Source organism: Squalius cephalus (assembly GCF_949319135.1).
Source record: "Squalius cephalus genome assembly, chromosome: 3".
Classification (NCBI taxonomy): Eukaryota; Metazoa; Chordata; class Actinopteri; order Cypriniformes; family Leuciscidae; genus Squalius; species Squalius cephalus.
Window position 1 is genome coordinate 25,431,580 of NC_137124.1, and position 24,746 is coordinate 25,456,325.

At 41.1% G+C, this 24,746-nt stretch overlaps 1 protein-coding gene across 1 annotated transcript in view; it reads left to right on the forward strand.

The window, feature by feature from the left end:
- Window positions 1–11,270: 11,270 nt before the first annotated feature.
- tox3 (TOX high mobility group box family member 3) overlaps window positions 11,271–24,746 on the forward strand; it is a 58,380-nt gene continuing 44,904 nt past the window's right edge. The window contains exon 1 of the mRNA XM_079866316.1: window positions 11,271–12,112. Coding sequence (XP_079722442.1) covers window positions 12,014–12,112 — 99 coding nt within the window. The 5' untranslated portion in view covers window positions 11,271–12,013. The remainder of the gene's footprint in view (window positions 12,113–24,746) is intronic.

Below are 24,746 nucleotides of genomic sequence, written 5' to 3' on the forward strand. Positions count from 1 at the left end.
GCACCTCCAACAGGCTGTTCGGAGGCACAAGGAACACGCGGATCGTCGTCGACTAGAGGCACCCCAGTATCAACCAGGACAGAAGGTTTGGTTATCTACCCGGGACATCCGCCTCCGACTGCCTTGCCGTAAGCTGAGTCCTCGATTCATCGGACCTTTCACCATCCAGAGGCAGTTGAACGAAGTCACCTACAGGGTCAACCTTCCTCCTCAGTATCGGATCTCCCCGTCTTTCCATGTCTACCTACTCAAACCCTTCACTGACCCTGTCATTCCTGTTCCCACAGATGGCTCTTCCTCGGACGTACCTCCTCCTCCCGTTCCAGTCGAAGAGGAATGAATTTACCGCGTCCACACCATCTTGGACTCCTGGCGGCGAGGTCCCCGCCTGGAATACCTGGTGGACTGGGAGGACTACGGGCCAGAGGAACGTTCTTGGGTTCTTCGTGACGACATCCTGGATCCTGCCCTGTTATCCCAGTTCCACGAAGACCATCCTGATCGTCCAGCACCCAGAGGTCGGGGTCGACCTCGCCGTCGGCAGCGCTCCTCTCAGGCGTCAGGAGCCGCCTTGGGAGGGGGGGGTACTGTCAGGATTCCATCTTCACCACCACGCTCTCCTTCACCTCCGCCCACTCGTTCTCTCTCTCCGCCCAGTCATCACGTCACCCGTTCACTCTCCCCTGATTACTGAGCACCGTCACCTGTGTCCCATTACCAGCACTCCCTACAAAACCCACAGTCTCCCTTCATTCAGTGTCTGGTCTCGTCAATACATGACTCACAGACTCCCGATCACTCACCTAGATACCTACCTGCTGAAATCCTCTCCGGTCCATCCTTCTTGCATCCTGTTCTGCCTTCAGTCCATCCTGCATCTGCCTAGAGAACGAAAGAGAAAGACTTTACCATTCCAGCTAAGCAATCACTGTTGTTCTGTGTTACTATTACTCACCATCTGTCTGCATCTCCGTTATCTGCAAATAAATCTATTGACTTACCAACTTTGTCTGCATCCTCTGTGATCCGTGACAATATGACTGTTAGTTTGATGTTTGAGCATTTAAATTTGAATTTATTTAGTTTTTTGCTGATAGAATTAACGTGTTAACTGATATAATTCTGCATTAAATTACTCATTGCCATATAGTACCTATATATCATTACTAATATTATATAGTGTCATCTTCATGTTTAATGCATTTTTAATGGTTAAACAATTAAAAATCTTTACAATATGAGTATCTAACAATAATTTGTGGCCTTTTTCTTTTCGTTTTCACAACTATTTAATTGTGGTTTCATGAAAATGTTTTTTTTTTTTTTTTTTTAAATGTACTAGTTTTTATATTCATTTTAGTTAACAAAAATGGTTTCATTTTATTTTTGTTAATGACAATGGGGGATATTTGGAGCTAGAGTCAAGTAATATAATAACCTTTGTCTCACTAAATTTTAAAAAACTTGTGTAACCATGCATAAACATATGTATTTTTAAATGATATCAGTTGTATTGATAATGTTTAATTTTGTCCTGGATCTCTTTTGTTGATTTTGGGTGAGTGGCTTGCACTCTACAATATATCTCCTATCTCTCTTTCTCTTCCTTATCTGACTTCCCTCTCTCTCCCGCTCTCTTTTTCCTCCCGGCAGTCAGACAGTTGTGACAGGCCTGCTTCTGTCTGACTGATGTTACTGAGATGCCAAATGTGAGAGAGAATGGCAATTATGTCAAACTGCGCCGAAACATGTGTCTGTGTGCACCAGCGCCGACCCACCTCGCTGCACCTGATCACTCTAAATAACTCTGAACACAGGTATTCTGTGCCAGTGGCAGTGAAAGAGATCCTGCGGATTTGTTTTCCTAACTCTCCCTTCTTTTTCTTTCTACAGAGGGTATTTTGTTTTGTTTTTTCTTTACCCCTATGGCTCTTCAGTCCGCAGCCTTGAACTATCAGAATAAATAACCCACAGTGTTTCTATTTGCGAGAAGCTTTTAAAGTGTGGTATGAGACAGTACTGCATTGATACACCACTATGTGTATGATTATGTGTGTGTGTGTGTGTGTGTGCGTTACATGCTGTCTCTCAGTACGAGACAACAGCATTCAGTGCTGTAAATTTAAAAATAGCAACCTGCAAATACATAGTTATGCTCCAACCACAAAGTGGAACAGTGGACTAAATGAGATCTAGAGCAGATTGTAGGAACATTTCACAAGAGAGACACACCAAGTGGAGCACAGGACAGAGAATTTATATTCCCTTAAGTGCTAGAAAGAAAGAAAGAAAGAAAGAAAGAAAGAAAGAAAGAAAGAAAGAAAGAAAGAAAGAAAGAAAGAAAGAAAGAAAGAAAGAAAGAAAGAAAGAGGCACCATATGTTGATGTCTGTTTTTACAGAAAATAATCTCAGTGCTGCTTTTACTGCAGATCCACAGGATGACAGCACTTCCTGGCACTTGGCCAGTAACATGCAGGCTTTAGGATTTGTCCATTACTGCTACTTATTATTGGGTGGGGGTGTGACGGAATTGTTACCGAAGTTTTGAACACCACTTCTTAAGACTGAATAATTGCTACTAAGCAACAACACAGAAGAAAAACAGTAAAGGTTTGAAAGTTTGGTTTAAGGAACTGAGTGAATAAAGAAAAATGCTTGAAAAAGAAAGAGTTTTGGTATGAGAGAGAGAGAGAGAGAGAGAGAGAGAGAGAGAGAGAGAGAGAGAGAGAGAGAGAGAGAGAGAGAGAGAGAGAGAGAGAGAGGCTCTCTTTCTGAATCTTGGCTAACATCCAGCTGAAGGTAATCTCTGTTTCTAACCCACTCTCTCTTCAAGACATATAAGAAAATTAAATGTTTGAGATTGTCCTCTAGAAGTAAATCATATGAAATAGATAATTTGCAAACTGTGTTTATATTTAGACCAAATCATCCTGGTGGCCTGTTACCTTTCTGTACAATATTTGTTTTAAAATCTCATGACCAATTATTGTCATAAAAAAAAAAGGCCCCGGTTTCCATATTATTTTTGGTCCTACCCTGGGACATGGTTAATTTTAGTCTATTTTATAATACATGCTGCGTTATGTTTTCCTGTCTTCAGATTTATATATTTACAATAATATTTGGATACTATTTCAACAGTACATTTCAATGTAATGACATGTCATATTAAGCTATGAAATGTACAAACTGCTGAAAGTGATGTGTTAAATGGCACTTAAATATTTAATATTTATCTATATAAAATAGAGTTTACAGCTGTGGGAAGGCACTGTTATTTTTCTGTGATTAGTATATTAATGCATCTTACATTCATAAAGCCAATATTTCATTGCTGAAAATGTGTGTTAAAATTGCCTTGTTTATTTGGGGAAAAAAAATAAAAGAAAAATATTATAAACACCTGTGGTCGTTGAACTACGGAAGCCAGAGTCTGTCATTTCAGAAGAAGACTAATGAGAGATCACTTTAGCCTTTTGATTGATAGTGAATGTGATCTGTAAGAGCCAAATATTCCCCTTGAGTAGATCATGAGCATCACTGACTGCAATGCTTTCTGAGCACTGGCCCAGTTCTCACAGCCCTGCACAGTGAGGCTGCAGTGTAAAATAAACACAAGGTCATTTGAAAGGATTTATGACATGTTTATGGGGCAACAGACTTCACATTCCTACTTCCTCTTCTTCTACTGTTTATTCACTGTGCTAACCTAAATGCTGCCACATCTCACATTCCCATTTCCCGTCTTATCTGATGGGATTTCCAAAAACACTTAGAGCCAAGACTAGTGCAAAAATGCAAACACACACATAAGACAATATTGTAAATGCTTTCTCAAATGGTCGAAATAAGGGTTGAGTTCTAAAATGAATTTTATAGACTATCTATCTATCTATCTATCTATCTATCTATCTATCTATCTATCTATCTATCTATCTATCTATCTATCTATCTATCTATCTATCTATCTATCATAAAAAGAAGAAAAGAATGAAAATCCAAGTTAAAGGCAACACAGAGAAATAAAGTCATGGCAGAATGAAACATGTCATTATATGCCGATAGAAAAGCACACTGAGGCATATAATGTAATTACTTCCCAACTTTCACAGTGTGTCAATCACGCCACTATCTGCTTATGCTTTAATGGGATATTGAAATGTCCTCTCAGCTGAGAGGCAATGAAGGCTCCTGCTAATTAGTATGAACGAGGAGCGTTAAAATGAGTAATGCTGTGGAGGACAGGTTTTAATTGAGAATAATATAATGCTCTATCCCTCAAATTCATCAAAGCCACACACTAATTGCTCATCAGACTAATGTTGCCACAGACCATGTTTTACTTCCTGTACGTTTTTGGACCAAGAAAGTTTCTTTGCTCTAATTGATGTTAGATAATTACAGTGACATTTTAGAGTAGGGTGACTTACACATTTTATAAGACAGTGTTTAACTGAAATTAGGAGATAAGTAAATTACTAATTAAGTAATTACCAGTGGTGTGGTAATGACTCCTCGTGTGTCAGTAGGTGAGCTGAAGTCTCAGGGCGCTTATCTTAGAAATGGGAAATTATTTAAATCTATTTATGATCAAAAAAATATCACATCTCTATCCAAAACCTACAAATATAACTTATGCAATGTTTTAATGAATATAACAATGGACAGCCTGTGAAATAGTCATTTATTCAGAGCTGTATTTAGCTGTAACAAAGTGACGCCTTAGGTATGAGAATGTGTTGCAATAATGGTTTTTGAGGACAAAACTGTCTCAATTAGTATGGAAATATCGATCATGAGCAAGTAACAACCACATTTCCATAACAGAGTCATAAACATATAGTACATAGCCAAAGGACTCGAATTGGTGAATCTGTTCATTTACATGAATTGCCCAAACGAATTCACTTGGATCAGATTTTCCGATCTTGAATATGAGGGTGGACCATTTAGGGGAATCAGACTTCTGGCACTAGCACTACATATGAGAAGGAGTGCAAGATAGACGCCTAGGTGAGTATGTTTGATTGTTTCCAGCAATATACCAATTGGTTGTGAAAAAGTAACCTTTTGAAAAAAGTCAAATTTACAGTACTTTGAAAATAGCTGAACTATTTTCACTATTTTCTACTGTACCAGTTGTATTTGTTTTTAAACCTTGTTTGTTATAAGTAATGGCAAGAACATTTTTAAGGAATGTTGCCTTATTTTGTAGAGCTATAATTGAGTCAGAAATCATAGCTAATTCTTCAATCCATATGAGATCTCTCTTATGTATGGCCATATCACAGCACAGATGACAACATTGCAGCAAATTATTACCAACAGTACATTTCAACAGTGCAAATACAACAATGCAACTGTGGTAGCAGAGAAAGAGAGTGAGTGAGAAAGATAAATTAGGAAAGGGGGTAGTGAGAAAAGGAAAGCATTTTTATCTTTTATCTCTCTCATCATTACTGAATGCTGTAATAGAGGTGATGGCCCCTGAGGCCTCTATGTAAAATGCAAAGGCAGCATATCCTCACTGCATATTGCAGTATCAGCCATGATGTAGAAGGGAAGAGGTGAGGGTTGTAGAGAATCAAATCTCATGAAAACAACATTTGTAGAGGCTAGAGTAACTTTATCCTCCTCTGATCCAACGTAGCCTTGTTATTCTTACAGACTATGACAGTTTTTTTCTCAATCACTTTGGCACCTTTTTCGAAGCAGTCTTCAAATTCTCTAAACTGTAAGTTCAATTGTAACAACTGTTAGCTGGAAAATCAGAACTCTATAGCATGTCTGCAAAATGTATAACTCAACAATAACATTGAATTTGTGCTTCAAAACTTATATTGTGCCAGTAAATTGGCTAATGCCACCAAAATAAAAAGTGGTTTTGTCATTGTGTGAGCCATACTGGTCAAAACGTTTAGATGTTTTTCCACCATGGAAATATTTGCTATATACAAATTTAACTTTTTTTTTTTCTACTTTTTTGTTGACTTTCCATTCTATACTAGAATGTCACTTTTGTCATGCTTTTGTGTATCAAACTGAGATATTTAGACACAGATTTGAACAGTAGGTAAAAGTTTACTATAGGAAAATTCAATACAGTACACAAAAAGAAAATGAACATTTGTGTTTATACAAAAATATTTTACATGTAAACTGAAAATTCACAGTTGCTTGTTCACTTTTACATCATTCTTCCCCCAACACCACCTAACATCCTAACATTGCTCTACTGTATGAGCATAAACAACGTCTGCAAAGTTACAATGCTCAAAGTTCAAAGCAAAGGGAGATATTTTCTTTTAAATAAATTGCTTTTTAAGGACTACAACAAACGGCTGGTAGGGACTACACAACATTCCTCCCGGGTTAGTGACATCACAAACCCTAAAATGTACATAAACCCGCTCCCGGGAATGCGATTTACAGATTATCATGACAGAATATGCTAATCAATGACTAGAAGATAACTACACGTAAGCTACATAAATTCAGCAACTAACCATTCAGAAATGTCCTGTACATGTTGTCACTTCTTCTTGTCTCTTCCTAATTGTCTGACTCCGGTTTGAACATAAAAGTTTTAGAAATTTTCAGTGCATGTCTGTGTAAGGTAAAAGGACACAAGCTCTTGAAGCTCCGCCCTCTGTGCCGGGAGCAGCAGCTCATTTGCATTTAAAGGGACAGACACAAAAACAGTGCATTTTTATTCACCCTCAAAAAGTAACAATTTTAACATGCTATATAAAAATATCTGTGGGGTATTTTGAGCTAAAACTTCACATACACACTTTGGGGACATCAAAGACTTATTTTACATCTTGTGAAAAGGGCATTATACCACCCCTTTAACAGACGTTACAAACATTCAATGTCAGATTTTTATGGAATATACATGCATGTCTGACAGATTTTGATAACTAAATGCATAATTTTGCATGTGATGATGGCTCGATGAAAGAATGTTTAGAAGTTGCGAACAGTTCACTGAGAATCAACTCATCAGTTTTGATAAACAAGTGCACATTTACATTTAGTCATTTAGCAGACGCTTTTGTCCAAAGCGACTTACAATTTAGGACTAAATTAAGCGAGTCATCGCGAAGAGGCAAAAACAATGCAAGAAGTGCTCAAAATACGAAGTTCAGGCATTGTTCAGAGTAGCATAAGCCCGACAAGGGAGGATTAAAGGAAAAGGAAAGAATTTTTTTTTGTTTGTTTTTTATGAGGTTAAGTGCTCACAGAAGAGATGAGTTTTCAGTTGTCTTTTGAATGCTGTCAGGGATTCTGCATTCCGGATGAGGGTGGGGAGAGCATTCCACCAGCATGGAACCGTGAATGAGAATGTTCTGGAAAGTGATTGTGTGGCTCTCTGTACCACGAGACGTCGCTCATTGACTGATCGTAGGCTTCTGGTAGGGATGTAGACTCGTAGGAGTGAGTGAAAGTAGGAGGGAGCTGACCCTGTGATAGATCTGTAAGCAAGCGTCAATGCCTTGAACTTGATGCGAGCAGCGAGTGGTAGCCAGTGCAGAGAGATGAACAGAGGAGTGACATGGGCCCTTTTTGGCTCGTTGAAGTGCATTTAGTTATTGTGCAAATTGTAGACAATATACTTACTCTTATGCACACATGTGCCAAAACACATGCAATTTGCTTAAATCAATAAGAAATTCAAATCTGATGTAAACAAGAAACTAATTGTTCATTCAAGAATTGAGCCAAAGCGATTGAGAAAAACTGTAATATTCAAATGCATCAGATTAGAAATAGAAGCACTCAAAAATCAGCTATACCCAAGCACATCAGTGATCTCAGTGACATGGGAGATACATAATTTAATATTCAGTTACCTTTTTAGATTCTTACTCAACTATGCGGTGTGCCCTTATAAAATAAACATGGTAAATATTTTAGACCCTGCCTTTGGTTATATGACTGCATTGATGATAGCAAATGCATCAGACTCTTTTTCTGAAGGGCTTTTTGAGATGTGACACCAGCCGAACAACACTTTGTTCAATGACAATTTGACTTTATTGCATTACAAGGGGGAGACAGATCAAAGACCTCAGTGTCTGATAATGAAGACTGAAGGCCAAGCCAATTGCACAGACCCAACAGCCTGAGAATTTTACTGATATGAATCCATGTATAATTGGAAATAAGCTTGATCTCTAAGAAGACTGTGGCTGAATCTTGAGTATCTGTTCTATACACAGTGGAGCAAAGCTGATTTGTCAGTTTGCCAAGGTCACAGCAGAAGACGCTCTTCTTTAGATTCATAGCAGAGAATAATTTGGAGCTCTGGGTGGAAAAGTAATGCTGCGGGTCACAGGTCCGAGGCCCAGATGACAAGAGTCATTTTTAACAAATGCAAAAGGATGTGTAGGCTGCTATAAGATAAATCACAAGGCAATATACAGTACATGATTTAATTTGTAACTATATTGTGAAAGGTGTCATTATCACGTCATATTAGGTTGGCCTATAAAAATGCAGCTAAAAGATTTGCATTATGTGAAGTCTTTGGCCCTGTTTTATAATAAGCACAGGAGAATTGAATATTATTAATGCCACTGATGCCTCTTCTTCTACATCCACAGCTGTTCAGTCTAATTTAGAGCACACCGCCACAATGGAGAGATCACAGGCTTAATATGAGGGGCGCATAAATAAAGATTATTAGGTTAATTAATTATTTTGCATTTATTATTCTTTTATACCTCCACATAATTACTGTGGGCTGCTATAATTGAATTTGAACTTGTGCCAGAGTGGGATAATTTGTTTTCAGGTTACCAAATGGTGACAATGTTGCCGGATGTAGAGGAAATGACATGAAGTGTGAGTGCGGCATAATTCGTCTGTGCACACTGACACCAAACCCACAGAGAGGAAATTAATTCAGTTTCCCTCCTGCTACATGGGCAAACAGCATTACACACACAAATAAATAATAACAGAGAATCAAAGATGCCCTGCACACATCAGATCGGGCGCATTCATCACCACACGTATCAGACGTAATAACAACAACGTGGAATGTGGAACACCCTCCTTATCTGATCGTCAGTGTGTGTGTATGTGTGTGTAGATAACACGCACGCCTGTGTGTTTGTCTGTCTGTTCATGCATCTGCATGTTTATTGTATGAGTGTCTGTCTGAGAGGGAGAAAGAAGAAGGAATGATGTACATATAATGTGCATATACTGCATGCATTTCTTTCCCTTTTGTAAAATCTTTGGGCCTTGTAGATCATTTGAAATGTGAAAACTCATCTTAATTAAATATTTGGTTGTGTTGCGTATAGGATTATGCATTGCACAAGAGTGAACATTTTCAAAGGGAACACTGTGAATGCAAATGCAATCATGATTGCCACTTACCTTCCAGCTGAGCCTCTGTTTTGCTGGTGGAGTTACTTTCATCTATAGTTCTCTGATTCCAACCCATGGGATTACAGAACTCATTCTAGCCCCTAATGCACTACATGCATGTCATTTTCAAAAAAGATTCAAGTTACCTTTCAAATTGTTTGAATTGTATCAAAAATAAAAAGATTTTTGTTTTAGTTGTGGCACTGCATATGACAACATATAATTTGGTTTTAATGCACAAAACTCAGAACTATTTCCCAATCAAAAAAAAAAACAAAAAAAAAATATATATATATTTTTGTCATTGCATTATATACGTTTAATTATTATATAAATCCATATAGCAAGTCTAATGACAGCTTCAGTGTGAGAAATGAGAAAGAGTAACAAATAACTTTTAAAATATTCAGATTACTGTTCTAATTTTCTGCAGTATATAGTCTGTAGCCCCTGGTGGTCATTATTGAGAATGCTAGACAGCTGCTTCAACAAAGCATGTTCGATTTGGCTACAGGAACATATGACAGGTCTTTTACTTCCTATCTGTTTCCAATTGCCCCACAGTCACCTTGCATTTAGTAAGAACTACACTACTAATGTGGTGCACTATACTTTTTTCACAAAGCATTGCTTACTCATAAAAAGATCACAAGAATAGCTGAGCAAGAACGCTGCTTATTCACATGCAAAAAATGTGCCAAGCATATTCTGTTCAAACCCCTTCTGCCCCTTTTAAATTATGCTGAATTGCACTGAAAGAAAGTCAATATAGGTTGTCTTTACTTAACTGTTTATATTTAATATGACCCAATAAAATTATGTTTTGTTATGTCATTGTTCTAATTCAAAATCTGTTTTGGTTTAATTAAACTACTTGCTTCAGATCAAAGTGCAGTTTGGTGTTCCCGTTTGAGCTTAAACTGGGCAGAGGATTTTGTGTTCCCAGCATATTTAATGTTTTAGAACAAGATGAGAAAAGGAGAAGACTTGTTAGTGTTTGTTATGTTGGTATTTACAAGAGATTCTGTGATGTAGAGTTTTGGAGTCGGTGCTTAGGATGAGGATGAGCTAATGGAAATGAAGATCATGAACGCTGCTTTAAACAAAGAGAAAATATTTAATAGAACTGTACAGCCATGACGTCAATTTGTCAACTCAGAAGGCTAATTCACCATGAGTTATCTCGGAAATCTCCTATGGGTTTTTAGAATAGCATTTTTCTGAAATGAAAAAAAGGAATGTATGTGGTTAATTAGACAAACACGAAAGTGTCTTCAGGTAAAGGTAGCCTCAAAATGCCATTGCCTCAAAATGCAAATTCTTTCAGGTTTTAGGACTACAAACTCAACAGACAGCCAGCATGAGATGCATGGTCTCATCTTCTGTGCGCTTCCACCAACATCATACACGTGTTATATATCAGTGCTGTTAGATTGATTAATCATGATTAATCTCATCTAACGTAGGTTTTTGTTTATATATGTGGATATGTGCGTGTGTGTGTGTGTGTACTGTACATACTGTAACAAATAAAAGTTTTTGTTTATATATATATATATACTGTATATGTGTGTGTGTGTGTATGAATGTATATATATATATATATATATATACTGTATATGTGTGTGTGTGTGTGTATATATATATATATATATACTGTATATATATATATATAAACTTTTATGTTAGATGGGATTAATCACGATTAATCGATTTGACAGTATTAATTGTATGCCTATAAAACATTTAAATATAAGTTTATACAAAGAACACACAGTGGCATATGTACATGTTACTTTTTATGATTCATTATGTTTTTATTATTGATTACTTTGATTATGTTTAATATAGTGGTTATATATGTTGTCCATGTAATGTACGCCTGGGCTTTTCTGTCTGGGGCTGCTAGGGGAGTGGCGATGGGTGTTCGGGGAGTGGTCGCAATGAGCCCCACTCTCTCCCATACTCCTCCATCACAGCTTGATGTTGGCTGAAGTAAACAGAAGACCATTGGTTGTTCAGAGTCCCTCAAGCGCTGTAATGAATATGTAAACACCGCTTCCCAAGTTTCTTGGACTAACGGTGCCATCGGACAGTATTATCCATGTGTCTGGAGGGCTTAATTTAATTTAATTAGCCAAGCTTTGAGAGGTTAAAGTGTGTTCAGATCTCCCAACTGACCGGCAGCGCTTAATTTGAAACGCAAAGTGTGGATTGATGGAGGTGTATTTGAAACACTGAGAGCGGGAACAACACTGTGTTCAAATCCAGCATCTGAGTGTATCCGTGAATGTGTATCTGAGCGGAGAACATTGTAGCGGAGTTGCTGTTTGCCGGCTTTCTTTGTGTTGCTCTTCTCCAAGCATGCTTGAACCTCGCGGCGCAGGAGCAGTTTGAACATCGCCAAACCTTCCTCAACATCCCAAAACTATGGCCAGCGACCACTACTTATAGAAGAGGATTACTTAAACTACCTAAAACATCCCTTTTACCCTTTCTCTGTCTCCCGTGAGGTGCATTAAACCCGCGCTGTTCACCGCGTCCCTCTCATTCATCGCGCCAGGATTGTTGAAGGACAAGTAAAAAATTGCGCCCTTTTGATAGAGCAGCGCTTCGCCGAGAGGAAACATGGATGTATTTTATCCGTCTGCCGGAGGGAATTCTATTCCTGGAGATCCACAGAACCTGGATTTTTCCCACTGTCTGGGATACTACAACTACAACAAGGTGAGATACGCTGTTAAACCCCCGAGCTGGTGTTTCCAAACTAGAAGCGCAAAGTTGATTCTCTGTTTGGTTCAGTAGATTTTAAATGGCGAGCGGTGTTGTCATTTTTGTTTTTGTTTTGTTTTTGCGACTACATGTTGTTTTCAACCAGTTTAAGTAAGATATGGTGACTTTGGAGGGGTTTAATGAAAGGGTCGTGATGTTTTCACTGATTTTACTTTGTAAAGCACCATCATTCAGAGCAGGTGGAAGAGCTACAGCTAAACACGCTCACTTGTGGCAAGCCATTTTAACGTGTATTCCTTAAGATTAAACCATAGGCCTATCTGTTTGTATATAGTAGGCCTTTTTTTTTTTTAAGAACTAGTAAGTAGTCCAATAGTGATTTATGACTAATATTATCTCAGTTTCGCTAGTAACTGTTGTTCACTAGATCCTTACTTTGCTACTCGATGATGAAAAGGAACTTAATTGCTTCTAGTAACAAATAGCAAATTTATGTCTGACTATTATGTTCTTATTGTTGCTGCTACCTATACCAGTAATTATGTATTGGATACTAGTACTTATTTATGAAATAAAATCGCTTTTTTATGTTGTATACAATGACTCCTCATCAGAGGGTCTACTTTATAGATAAAATAAAATTGTAACAATTGGAATGCATTTTAGTGTCTATTTAGTCTCTTCTAGGAAAACTGGTGATTGATAGCAAAGGGAGGATAGTGAAGTAGCATTTAATGAATAGCTCTAGTGAATCTGACAGAGATAATAGTCATTACTAGATTACTTGCTATTAAGTTAAAAATAGCGACAAAAAATATATAGTTTTAAGGAATACATGTTAAATTGGCTTGCCATATTCCCCACTCTTTCTGTTCTCAGTTTCTGAGTCCTCTGTATTTTCCTTAAACAGTGTTTTGGCAGAGATTTGGCACAAGAGACAACCTCACTCTTTCTTGTCATGTCCTTTTTGACTGCAAGTTAGTTCCAGAATCTTATAGGTCTATAGATTTAGTAATGACTCTAATAAAGCAGAGGGATACATGCCTTCAGCAGTTAAAAAAGACTTTCAGACAAAAGGCTGTCAGTGTTACAGGACAATGAGTGAATTGTGCTGTCTTACAGACTCTGCATGATATGACAGGAATGTTTTTATTTGCTCCTAGGGAAATAGTTCTCTGATTCCAAGATTTTAGCCCTCCCAACAAATGTTGTTGTTTAGTAATTCACAGAACTATAAAATCACATTTCACAGTTTTTTAGACTGGCAGGTGTTGTCTGTGTTAGAGGAGCTTGAATTTGTTTACACAGCTTTACTGTCAGAGACTGCATTATTTTGACCATACTGATGGTGTCAGAATTGTCAGTAAAGTCAAAGTGATACAGTAATAGATTGCAAATCTGCTTTATTGTAAAAATAAAAAATATGTTGTTACCATATACTATAGTTTGCAAAGAAAACAAGGTTTTGTTTTTAAGTTGTGATTGTTGGCCCTTTGTTAAGGTTTGAGTAGAAGCTGAGTTGCCTGCTCTTCTACATTGTTTATCACCTGTCAAAACAATTATATGAGGGTTAATAAATCTAAAGTGAAGTTTTGACCCCTATCCCCCCCAACCCCACCCCCGGCCTTAACATAACTTCATGCTGTTTTAATTAACTAATATGAAGTACAGAGTTGTTAATGTCACTGCAAAGACGATGGCTCAGAATGTACTCTATTAAGCACTAGAACCATATTTACTACAATATTAGCCATCAGTGGCAGTGTCCAGTCATTTTTAGGGACCATCAGAAGTGCTCAGATTGTGTTTTGAGAATAGAATTTTCCATCGATTTGTAATGCATAAACATTATTTGCAACACTATGAAGATAGTAAGAATATCTCTTATAATATGTTATATTTTGTTGTTGTTGTGACACCATATTGTTTTAATTTTGATTGTTGTTTTAAATGCGTTAGGACAGTCATCCTACACTTAAGCTCCTGTTCTTACTTTTATTCCAAAAGTCCACAGCAAATTAACATTGCTTTCAGTCGCCACATCTTTCTTTATATCTTTCAGTAAAATCAAAATGACGGACATAAACTTAATTTAGTACTAAAATAAAGCCAGAAACTATTTAAGGATGAGATGGAAAAAGTTGGCAGATGGGAGAAAGAAAAGGGGCAGGACGATATAATCATCTCCACTCTGAATGTTCATAATGCAGGTTCAGGTGTATCCAAAAAAACAAAAACAGTTTGAAACGTTGAAACTGAAACCACAGGTTTTGGAAAGGTCAACGATCACAACTGATTTGCAAACAGTCAAAAAGGAAGAGGTGTGTCCCATCAACAGTTCTAATAAATGAATCATTTTAGTGCAGTAACAGATCCGGGTCTGCGGATGTTCTCAAACTGAACTTTAGGCTTACCAGTTAAAGGCCTGTATCCTTGAGGCAGCTATAAGGGGTCTTGATTTGTGTCTGCAGCCACACTGTATGCAGTGGATTCTGGGTAATGAGTGTGGTTTGTGCAGGAGCATTGGGTTTATTAAGCGAACACATGTGTTAGCAGTCAGTGAAATTTACTAGAAAAGTGTTCCTGATGGCTTAAATAAACCAGTGCTTACATTTTGCCGAATGCAATGTGATTTTTATTTTTGGCTTTTTTGTTGTAGTTTATAGATTTGGGGAATTTTAAATGACACATTTAAATGCTGTTTCTGTTCTGTGTTTGGTCTAGTTTTGGTTTGTATTGATCAACAGTACTTAAATATCAAAGACAGATCTGTCACACTGAACTCAACCCTGCATGTGCTCGCTTTATAATTTCGTGAGTTTGTGGTAGTATTTACATAATGTCAGGTAAGAGTAATTTGCATCCTAGGTCAATAGTTGTATTTACTCTGATCATTTACAGATGTCCAATAGTGTAATAGGAACGTTTTTTATTATGCAAAGGCATTACATTTAACTGATACTTCTGACTGAAAACATTCAAGGTTGTCGTTAAGGAGATAATTTAATGATTACATGGATAATGAGACTTCACATTTTGGCAGGGAACGTCCGTCTTTCTTTTGGTGGTTGTCAGCATTCCTAACCCTATTCACTCTCTCTCTCTTTCTCTCTATCCCCTCTCTCTCATGAAAGACATCATTCAGTTATGCAAGAGATGGATGATTTTCTTTGTCCTGTTGTCCTGGAAATGTTTGTGTGTATGCATTTTGAACTTGACATAAACAGATCGCTTTAGAACTGCTGCAAAGTTTTGCACACTAATTCACTCATTGTTTAAATGTAAAAGACTCAATGTATGTTGTGCAAATTATACAACTAAACACTGAGGTTTTTTATTATACAAACTCCCAGCATGGAATGACAAGTCGAGTGGGTTTAGTCAGACTGTTTATAGAACAAATCAGAGATTGTTTTGACATACTACGATATTGCAATTTCAAATGACATTTACTTTCCTTTGATAGCCAACTATCAGTGTTTACTCATAATTATCTGTCATAACAGTCAGATGTCAGTATATGATTTCTTCACAAGAATTGCTCAGAAATGCACACATTTCTTAAAAAGGAAAATCAGTGAAGATAAATTAATCTGGGGAGAGAAAGTCTGGGTAAAGACAGAACAGGAAGGAAGTGTAGTTAAATGCATATTTGCAGGGGCTGAAGCTGTTATTGTAAGGAAATACTGATGATGGGTGACTTGGAAAAAATGTATATTCACTGAAATATTGTTTTAATTTGCTTTCCTTAAACTAGTATTTATCTTATGATACATTTTGAGTTATACTCTTAATAAAGACAGAATTGTTTCCCATATGAGTGAAGGAAATAACTTTTACATAAGCTATTTTTAGGAGCTGGCACTTGTCTGATTTATAAGTGTGCATGTAAAATGAGTAGATATAACATCATATAGCTAACTGTACAGACTCTGAAGGATGTAGGTGCTGTTTCATGATTCTGTGCTGAAGACAAAGGCTAGAGGAAATTAAGTGACAGCAATTAAAGCTAGCAAACGACAGCGTTGTCTGCATTCAAATGCATGAACTCACTATTTTACCCAAACGTAGACTCTCGTCCCTCAGGTATATAGCTTTTCAATTCAGGCCTAGTGTTGATCCATAGAGCAAGGGTTAAATTACTCCCCAAACACATTCTTACATTCAGATCTGTGTACAGTGATACAATGAATGTACACAGTAGGTGTCATTACACAGGAAGCAGCATAGATCTGATTCATGAGTTTTAATCGATGTAACATAATCCCTCTTTCTAGAGGAAGTGGGGATACGTGTGTTTGTTGTGATTCTGGGGATTTTTTTTTTTTTTTTTTTAATGGTTCCTGGAAATGTTTTGTCAAATGTTGCTGCTTAGTGTCAGAAATAAGACGATTTTGGGGAAAAAAGAAAGTCTAATCATTGTTGAAAGATGACAAGTGAAGATGGTTTGAAGGATGTTTCAACTGTTTGTGTCAATGAGGCCCTTTTGTGTTCTGGATAAGAAATTAAGTCATACAGGTTTGAAATGACATGACAATGAGTAAATGATGACAGAATTTTCATTTTTGGGTGAACTATCCCTTTAACTGCCTGATCGACAGCGGAAGAAAATAGCGACTGTTAGCTGTTATATGTGAATGATATAGTTTGACTTGCAATCTCCATTCAAGCAACGTAGCAATTTGAGAGCATGAGCACATGTAAGTGTGCAGTGTGTATGAAAGGTTTCTCATTGCTTTTGCCAGGAATACTGATGTTTTTATTGAAAGTGGACAGCTTTCATCAGGATATGAATTCACCTGTGTTATGTCCTAAAAAAGGCAAACAGATGCAAAGATTGTCATTTGGAGTACTGACTCTCTATCTCTATCTCTCTCTCTCTCTCTCTTTCTCTCTCTCACTCTCTCTCTCTCTCTCTCTCTCTCTCTCTCTCTCTCTCTCTCGTGGTCTTCTTCTCCCTGTTTCTATTTTCTTGTCCTCTTTTTATTGATCGATTTCTTGAAGTGAACTTAGACTTAATGTGATTTCGCCTCCAGGACGAGAAGTCACTTGATGGTACTAGTCGCATATCGCAGTGTTGTATAACCTACATGGTTATTCTCATTCTGTGCGTGGGAAGTGTCATCATTCAGTGTAAATAGCAATGTAATTCACTCGAGTCCTCCACAGCTAACCATGACCAATGGCCATCTCAGATGCATCAGTGATTGATGGAAGAAAGGTAACCATGCTAGTACAAGCCCCAGGCTCAAGAGCTCATTTCCACTAACCCCTATCAGCAGACTTTTTAATAGTGGCTATGATTGATTTAGTAGCTGGCTAATATGATGTTGTGTGCCTGGGCAAATATGTAAATTTGTAGCTGACACACACCATTAGCCAGGCTACATCACGCTCTTATAAATCATGTCTTAATCCAGAGGTGGGGGACTCGAGTTACATGACTTGACTCGAGTCTGTCTTGAGTCATACATTTAAAGAATCAAGTTTTTAATGTTGTTTATATGTCTATGTGGTTTTTAAGACAAACCATGTGCAAAATCATGTCAACACCATTGCAAGTATTTTCTCCTTAAAACTGCAGTGAACTAAAGACAGTCTCAAAAACAGGGTTTGAAATCGCCAGTGTTTTTCACGTCATAAACTACCTTTTAACCAATCATGTAGGTGCCGGCGGGCTTTAGCATATCATTAACTGCGAAGCAAGGGAATCTCGAGAAGCCTGGTCACCCCGGTAGATTTTTCTGTTGATATGAAAAATTGTGTTCAATTAGCAATGTTGCGGGTGAATTATGTATATGATGTATATTACGATGTTATGATGAACTATATGCCTTTCTGTACATTGTGACACAGCTAAGTGAAATGTAGGGTGGAGACTTGGTTCTATTTACCATTGATTGGATGAAGGCAGATATGAATAGGAGCTTGCTGTAAATTGCAAAAAGTTGAAGTGGTTAAAAAAGGTTTACGTGGACTAATTGATTGGAGAAGTCCTGTATACGTCACCTGAGAGAGAAGTCTGTTTTTCATTAGAAGATCACTTTATGATATATTTTATCATATGTTTTATATTTTTTTTATATAATTTGTCACTCCCCTATGGTGATATTTTATTGGAAATATATAAGGGTCATTCCGTGTCAAATCAACCAAATTTTGGAAATTTCCTCGGCTCAAAGTTTTGATTTTGTTGTTCTGTTCTGTTGTTTTTTCTGTAGAAAGATAAACCTATGAATTATCCACTGTTTTGTCGAGGGGTGTAAAAATGACTTAAGAAAGATGGCAGTAAAAATTAGATGCATTTCTAGTTTTAACATTATTTGAAAAAGAAAAGAAAAGAAAAAAAGTATCAGCTGTATAAAAGGTAAAAAAAAAATTGTCCACTGAAAATGTGTATAATTTAACATTTAAATGTGTGTAGATAATGCTAATCTTTTTTTTCAGACTGTTACGAAAATTAATGTTGACAAATAAAAATATGATATGAAAACATTTATATGAAAATATGAACGTATGACTAGAAAAATAACACTGCTAGATTATGATGCATCAATGTTTTTGAAAAAGAAACCGTCTCAAACAACCCAGTCAATAATATTGGGCATTGCATTTGAGCTGAAACTGTGAATAAACACCACCTTGCAGCGATTTGCTAGAGGGTTAATGACCTCAACCAAACGCATCCTATATTAGATTAATCACATATATACCTAGTACAATTTACAACTTACATCTGCACAAAAGAATGCACGTGTGAACTTGACCGTGCTAGTTTGAAAGGGTAACTCCCGTTGTGGATTCGCTCTTTCCTTAACAACAACGCTGATACACGGGCAACTAAAGCACAGAGAATTTACAACATTCTAATCTATTACAGTCGTGTTCTCATTATAATGTTATGTATATGACAGATTGGCGCTGCACATCTTGCACTAACATGATCAAAGTGATTCCAGGCATCACTGTCTTTCAAATCCAATTTCACTTTATTTTGCCGGTCTGGAAGGCGTGCTGTCTAACGCTTACCAATCAGACCTCATGTACCACCCAAAAAGCTGCAATAACCAATCAGAAAAATAGACACATATATTTTTTAAAGTCAGTTCGATAATCGTTTTCATGGACGATCGTTGCTGTCACGACCGAGTACTTGAGTAGCCTACTCGTGCCCATCCCTACTTTGGTTGAGTTGACATTGAATGACCCATAAGCAAAGTTAAACAAATTACTACTATAAATTTACTCTTTAAAAATAAAATAATGTTTATGCAACACACTTGTGCACACACTTTTTTACTTGGGCATATTTTCTCATTAATTTGCCCATTAATTTGCTTGTTTATCTAATCATTTATTTATTTATTTTCTTATTTTTATTATCACAGGAAATGACGTGCGAAATGTGAATCGTAATTTTGCGAGCTAAGATGGAGTTGGTGATAAAGAAAAATATCATGTTACAATATTGAAAATATTTCAGTTCTCTTACGAGAGGTCTCTCGTATTGCGTAAGGTTAGCTTACGCATCGGGAAAGTCTTCTTTCTTCGAGATCTGAAGCCAAAAAATTATCCTTAATTTTGTATACATTGTCAACGCAGTGCAGCAGCCGACAGACCTAGGCAGGCTGTATAAGCGTGCTCATTGGCTGCTCGGCGGCAACTGCTTAAGCCTATCGGTGAGCGCTCTGAACGCGGCAACCAATGAGGGCGCTTCGCGCCCTCCGCACCCTTCTAACCGTCAGAATGGGTGTGGCCAGCGTGTATATATTCAGCGCTCATAGGCTAAAATTCTGATTTTCTTGTCTTCAGCGACGCTCTTCGCATCGCTGGATCTTGAGAGCCGCCGCCGTTGAAACCAGCGACCAGCAAGCTTAGGACAGCGCCTGAAGAAGCCGGCCGTCTTCGCCGCCTTCAGCCATCCGTGCCTGCTACGCTATCCGGCGACATATCCTTTACATTATTACTGTTTCTGTGTGTACTCTAAAAGAGCACGAGGCGTTTTTGTAAAAACGCCTCGTTTTTGCGGCTCGTGCCGCGCCCCGACAGCAACGGAGACCGCCACCTCTCTGCGCTCTCCACCTGGGCCGCGGGCACGCCGCCACCGCACTCTCCGAGTGCGAAGAGCTTTCAATGTCGACCCTGCGGGCTCGACTTGAAGCTTTCGACCAAGCTGTCGCTCCGCCTGTCCCTGCCGGGCCGCGCAATAAGAAGCGCCGCTCGCAGCGACCACCGGAGACTGTTGTGACTGAGGAGCTCGCCGGAACCTCTCCCTCGAGCTCTCTCTCGCCCTCTCCCTCCCGGCCGCTCAACCGCCGGCTCTGCCCGCGCCGCCGCCGCGTCAGGAGATGAGGCGAATGTGATAGATACCCGTACTCTCCCTCTGTTCGAGCCGTGCAACTACGCCGCTCACAAGGGATGGCAGAAGCGGACGGTCTCGGAGCGAGTTTCCTCTCCCTCTGTTCGAGCCGCGCAAACTGAGCCGCTCACGAGGGATGGCAGGAGCGGACGGTCTCGGAGCGAGTTTCCTCTCCCTCTGTTCGAGCCGCGCAAACTGCGCCGCTCACAAGGGATGGCAGGAGCGGACGGTCTTGGAGCTCTCTTTACGTTACAAGAAAGCTACTCCGTCCTCGCGCGTCACTCACCGGTGAAAGGGGAACAGAGTGTTTTCGTCCCGCCGTGGCCTGGACTATAACCTCCATTCTCACACATTTCTCAGTCCCCTCTTAAGTTCAGGCGACTGGAATTGTTACTATTGCAGTATACGAGCCTGTTATAAATACACGCTCGCCTGCAAGCAAACGCCGTCACAAGACATGATGACGCTAACCGAGTACTAATGTATTCTCCCCTGTGGCTCAGTGGCGGAATCCTAGACTGTCAAGCTGAAGACCGGGGTTCGATCCCCGCTCTCGCGGCAGTTAAAGTTTATGCTGTTCGCTTCTCCGAGCTCGCGGCTAGTTTTTCTTACATACAGAAAACAAGCCCGCTCTCTCCCTCGTTGGGCCGCGCAGATTGCGCCGTTCAAGGGATGACAAAGCGGACGGTCACGAGCAGCGTTCAGCGTGCGCGCCTCACTCGCCGGCGAAAAGAGAAGAGAGTGTGTTAGTCTCGCTACGGCTGGACAACCGCCAATCCTCACACGTTTCTCAGTCCCCTCTTAAGTTCAGGCGACTGGAAATATTACTATTGCAGTAAACGAGCCTGTTTTAAACACACGCACGCCTGCAAACAAACGCCGACGCGACACATGAGGTCGCTTTTTATATGCTCGCGCTAACTGAAAGCTTATGTGTTTTCCCCTGTGGCTCAGTGGCAGAATCATACGCTTTCATGTGAGAGATCCGCGTTCGATCCCAGCTCGCGGGGAAGATAAAAATTTATGCTGCTTGCTTCTCCGAGCTCGCGGCCAGTCTTTCTTACTTACAGAAAGCGAACCCGCCTCTCGCACCACACCTTCTCAGGGTGCTCGAGTATTTTTGAGCGTCTAAACACGAGAGAAGAAAAGACGGTTAAATCCCGCAGCCCTGCGGCTGGACCACCGTCGAAGCTTAACGCTGTCAGTCCCCGTTGCCACGGCTACTGCAGCTGTTTACCCCGCAGTCAACGAGCCGGTATCTACCCGCTCGCCTGCGCGCATCCGCCGTTCTCACGGCAACCCAGAAAAATTTCAAAAGAGCATATGTCTGGTTGCACGGCTGACGCCGTATGTGTTTCTAGTACAGTGAATGTGCCCACGTTCTGTGCTCACCCCTGTACACAAGCACTATACATCCCGTGTCTCTCACAGAGCCCACTCTCATGAAGCAGGCAAAAGCCGCTTTAGTGTTAAAAGTAGGTCACGTGTCCACTTCTCCGTGCCCACACCTACTCACTGCCCGCTCTGTCACACGGCCTCGCACGACCGGTCATGTTTTAAATGTAAGTCCTGTGCCCGCCCTCGAGCGCTCACACATACTAACTACATTTTCGCCCCGACGCCGACATCGCGCGTCGCGCCTCACACTATATGTTCCCCGTCCAAAGCCACCGGGACACTGTGTGTAAAACGGCCAGCTATCGCTACGTGCGATCCGCCGTATCTAACCACCAAGAGCGCGCGCGCCGCGCCCGCCCCTGAATGTAAGTCCTGTGCCCGCCCTCGAGCGCTCACACATACTAACGAACATTTTCGCCCCCGACGCCGCCATCGCGCGTCGCGCCTCACACTTTATGTTCCCCGTCTAAAGCCACCGGGACACTGTGTGTAAAACGGCCAGCTATCGCTGCGTGCGATCCGCCGTATCTAAGCACCAAGAGCGCGCGCGCCGCGCCCGCCCCTCCGTTTCGAGCTCTCGAGCCCGCGATGCGCGGCGATCGGAGCCCGGAGGCCATTCTGCCCCTGGCTGCACACGCAAAAGCGTGGGAAACTATTCCAGGCGCATCAGAACGGGTGCTAAGCACAGTAAAACAGGGCTATACTCTGCAGTTCGCTCGCCGCCCTCCGCGCTTTAAAGCGCGTATCGAGACCAGAGTGAATGGGGAAGTAGCACATCTACTTCGAGCAGAAATAGCTACACTTCTGTGCAAAAGGGCTATAGAACCGGTTTCCCCTTCCATGAGCGAGTCGGGCTTTTACAGCCGTTATTTCCTCGTTCCCAAGAAGGACGGAGCTCTCAGACCAATTTTGGATCTGAGACGTTTGAACAAGGCTCTTATGAGAAGACCGTTCAAAATGCTCACAACCAGACAAATTCTCGCGCAAATTCGCCCGAGGGACTGGTTTATATCTCTCGATCTAAAAGACGCGTGCTTTTCAGATCCTGATAATACCCCGTCACAGGCCATTCTTGAGATTCGCCTTCGACGGTCAGGTATACCAGTACACGGCCCGCCTGTCGACACAGCGCGCGCGCTGCATTCGACGCCTGGCCGCGTCCCTCCGGCCGGGCAGCACCGTACCTCTCAAAACATTTCAGAGGTTACTAGGTTGTATGGCCTCAGCCGCAACAGTGCTTCGGCTGGGTCTTTTACGAATGCGCCCGCTACAACGCTGGCTGAATGCCCGAGTGCCTCACAGAGCATGGGCTTCCGGCGGTATCCGCATCAGAGTGACTCAGAGCTGCGTTTCAGCTCTGAAGCCCTGGTTAGCGGCCGACTGGTACCAGCGGGGAGTGACAATGGGAGCTATCTCACACCGCAAAGTTATCTCGACGGACGCTTCCACCTCAGGCTGGGGCGCTCTGTTCGAGGGCAAACCGGCTTTTGGCCTGTGGTCAGACCGGGAAAAATGCCTCCACATAAACTGTTTGGAGATGATAGCGGTCGAGAACGCGCTCAGGCGCTTCCTCCCATTCATACGGGATCACCATGTGCTAGTCCGCTCGGACAACACGTCCGTGGTATCCTATGTGAACCGACAGGGCGGTGTCAGATCCGGGAATCTGTGCAGGCTGACAGAACGCCTTCTCGTGTGGGCTTACCGCTCGCTGCGCTCGCTGAGAGCCGCGCACGTGCCGGGCCACCTGAATGTCGGTCCAGACAGACTGTCCAGGGACAACATTCCCCCGGGAGAATGGTCTCTGCACCCCCAGACAGTCCAGTTTCTCTGGCGCCTATTCGGCAGAGCGGAAATCGACCTCTTTGCGTCGAAAGACAATGCTCAATGCCCGAAGTTTTATTCGAAGAGCGAGGACGCGCTGTCCCAGACATGGCCCAGCCTCCCGCTGTATGCTTTTCCTCCGATCTCCCTGTTGCCACAGGTCATTTCGAGGATCAGAGAAACGCACCACTCAGTGCTGCTTATAGCCCCGCGATGGGAAAACCAAACTTGGTACCCAGAGCTAGTGAGGCTGTCGCACTCACCCCCATGGCCGATCCCGGTGAGAAAGGATCTCCTCTCCCAAGCCGGTGGATCGATCTGGCATCCCCATCCAGAGCGCTGGTCGCTGCATGCATGGGTGATCAACGGATACCCGTTGACCTGTCAGAAGGGGTCGTGAACACGATCACACAGTCGAGAGCCCCCTCCACGAGACGGCTCTACGCGTCTAAATGGTCGGTGTTTTCTAAATGGTGCGCTACTAAAAACTTGGATCCGCGCGCATGCGGGGTCCCGCGGGTGCTCTCCTTCTTACAAGAGCTGTTGGAAAAGGGCAGATCCCCTTCCACGCTCAAAGTATATGTGGCCGCTATTGCAGCGTTCGCTGAGACGACGCGCGGCCGGGCAATGGGAAGGAATGAGCTCATTATCCGCTTCCTCAGAGGAGCTAGACGGATGAATCCCCCGCGGCCCCCCGCGGCCCCCCTCGGTTCCCTCGTGGGATCTGTCCTTGGTCCTAGCGGCCCTAGAGGCTTTTCCCTTTGAACCGCTTGAATCCGCGGATCTAAAGTATCTGTCGCTTAAAACCGTTTTTCTGATAGCTCTGTCTTCAGTCAAACGAGTGGGTGATTTGCACGCGCTATCTGTTAGCCCTGCATGTCTTGAGTTCGGGCCGAATGACTCGAAAGTCATTCTCAGACCGAGACACGGTTACATCCCCAAAGCGATTGGAACCCCGTTTAAGGCACAAGTTATGTCCCTCTCGGCTCTGCCAGCATCCGACAGTGGGGACAGTGATAACCTCCTATGCCCTCCGGGCGCTGAGAG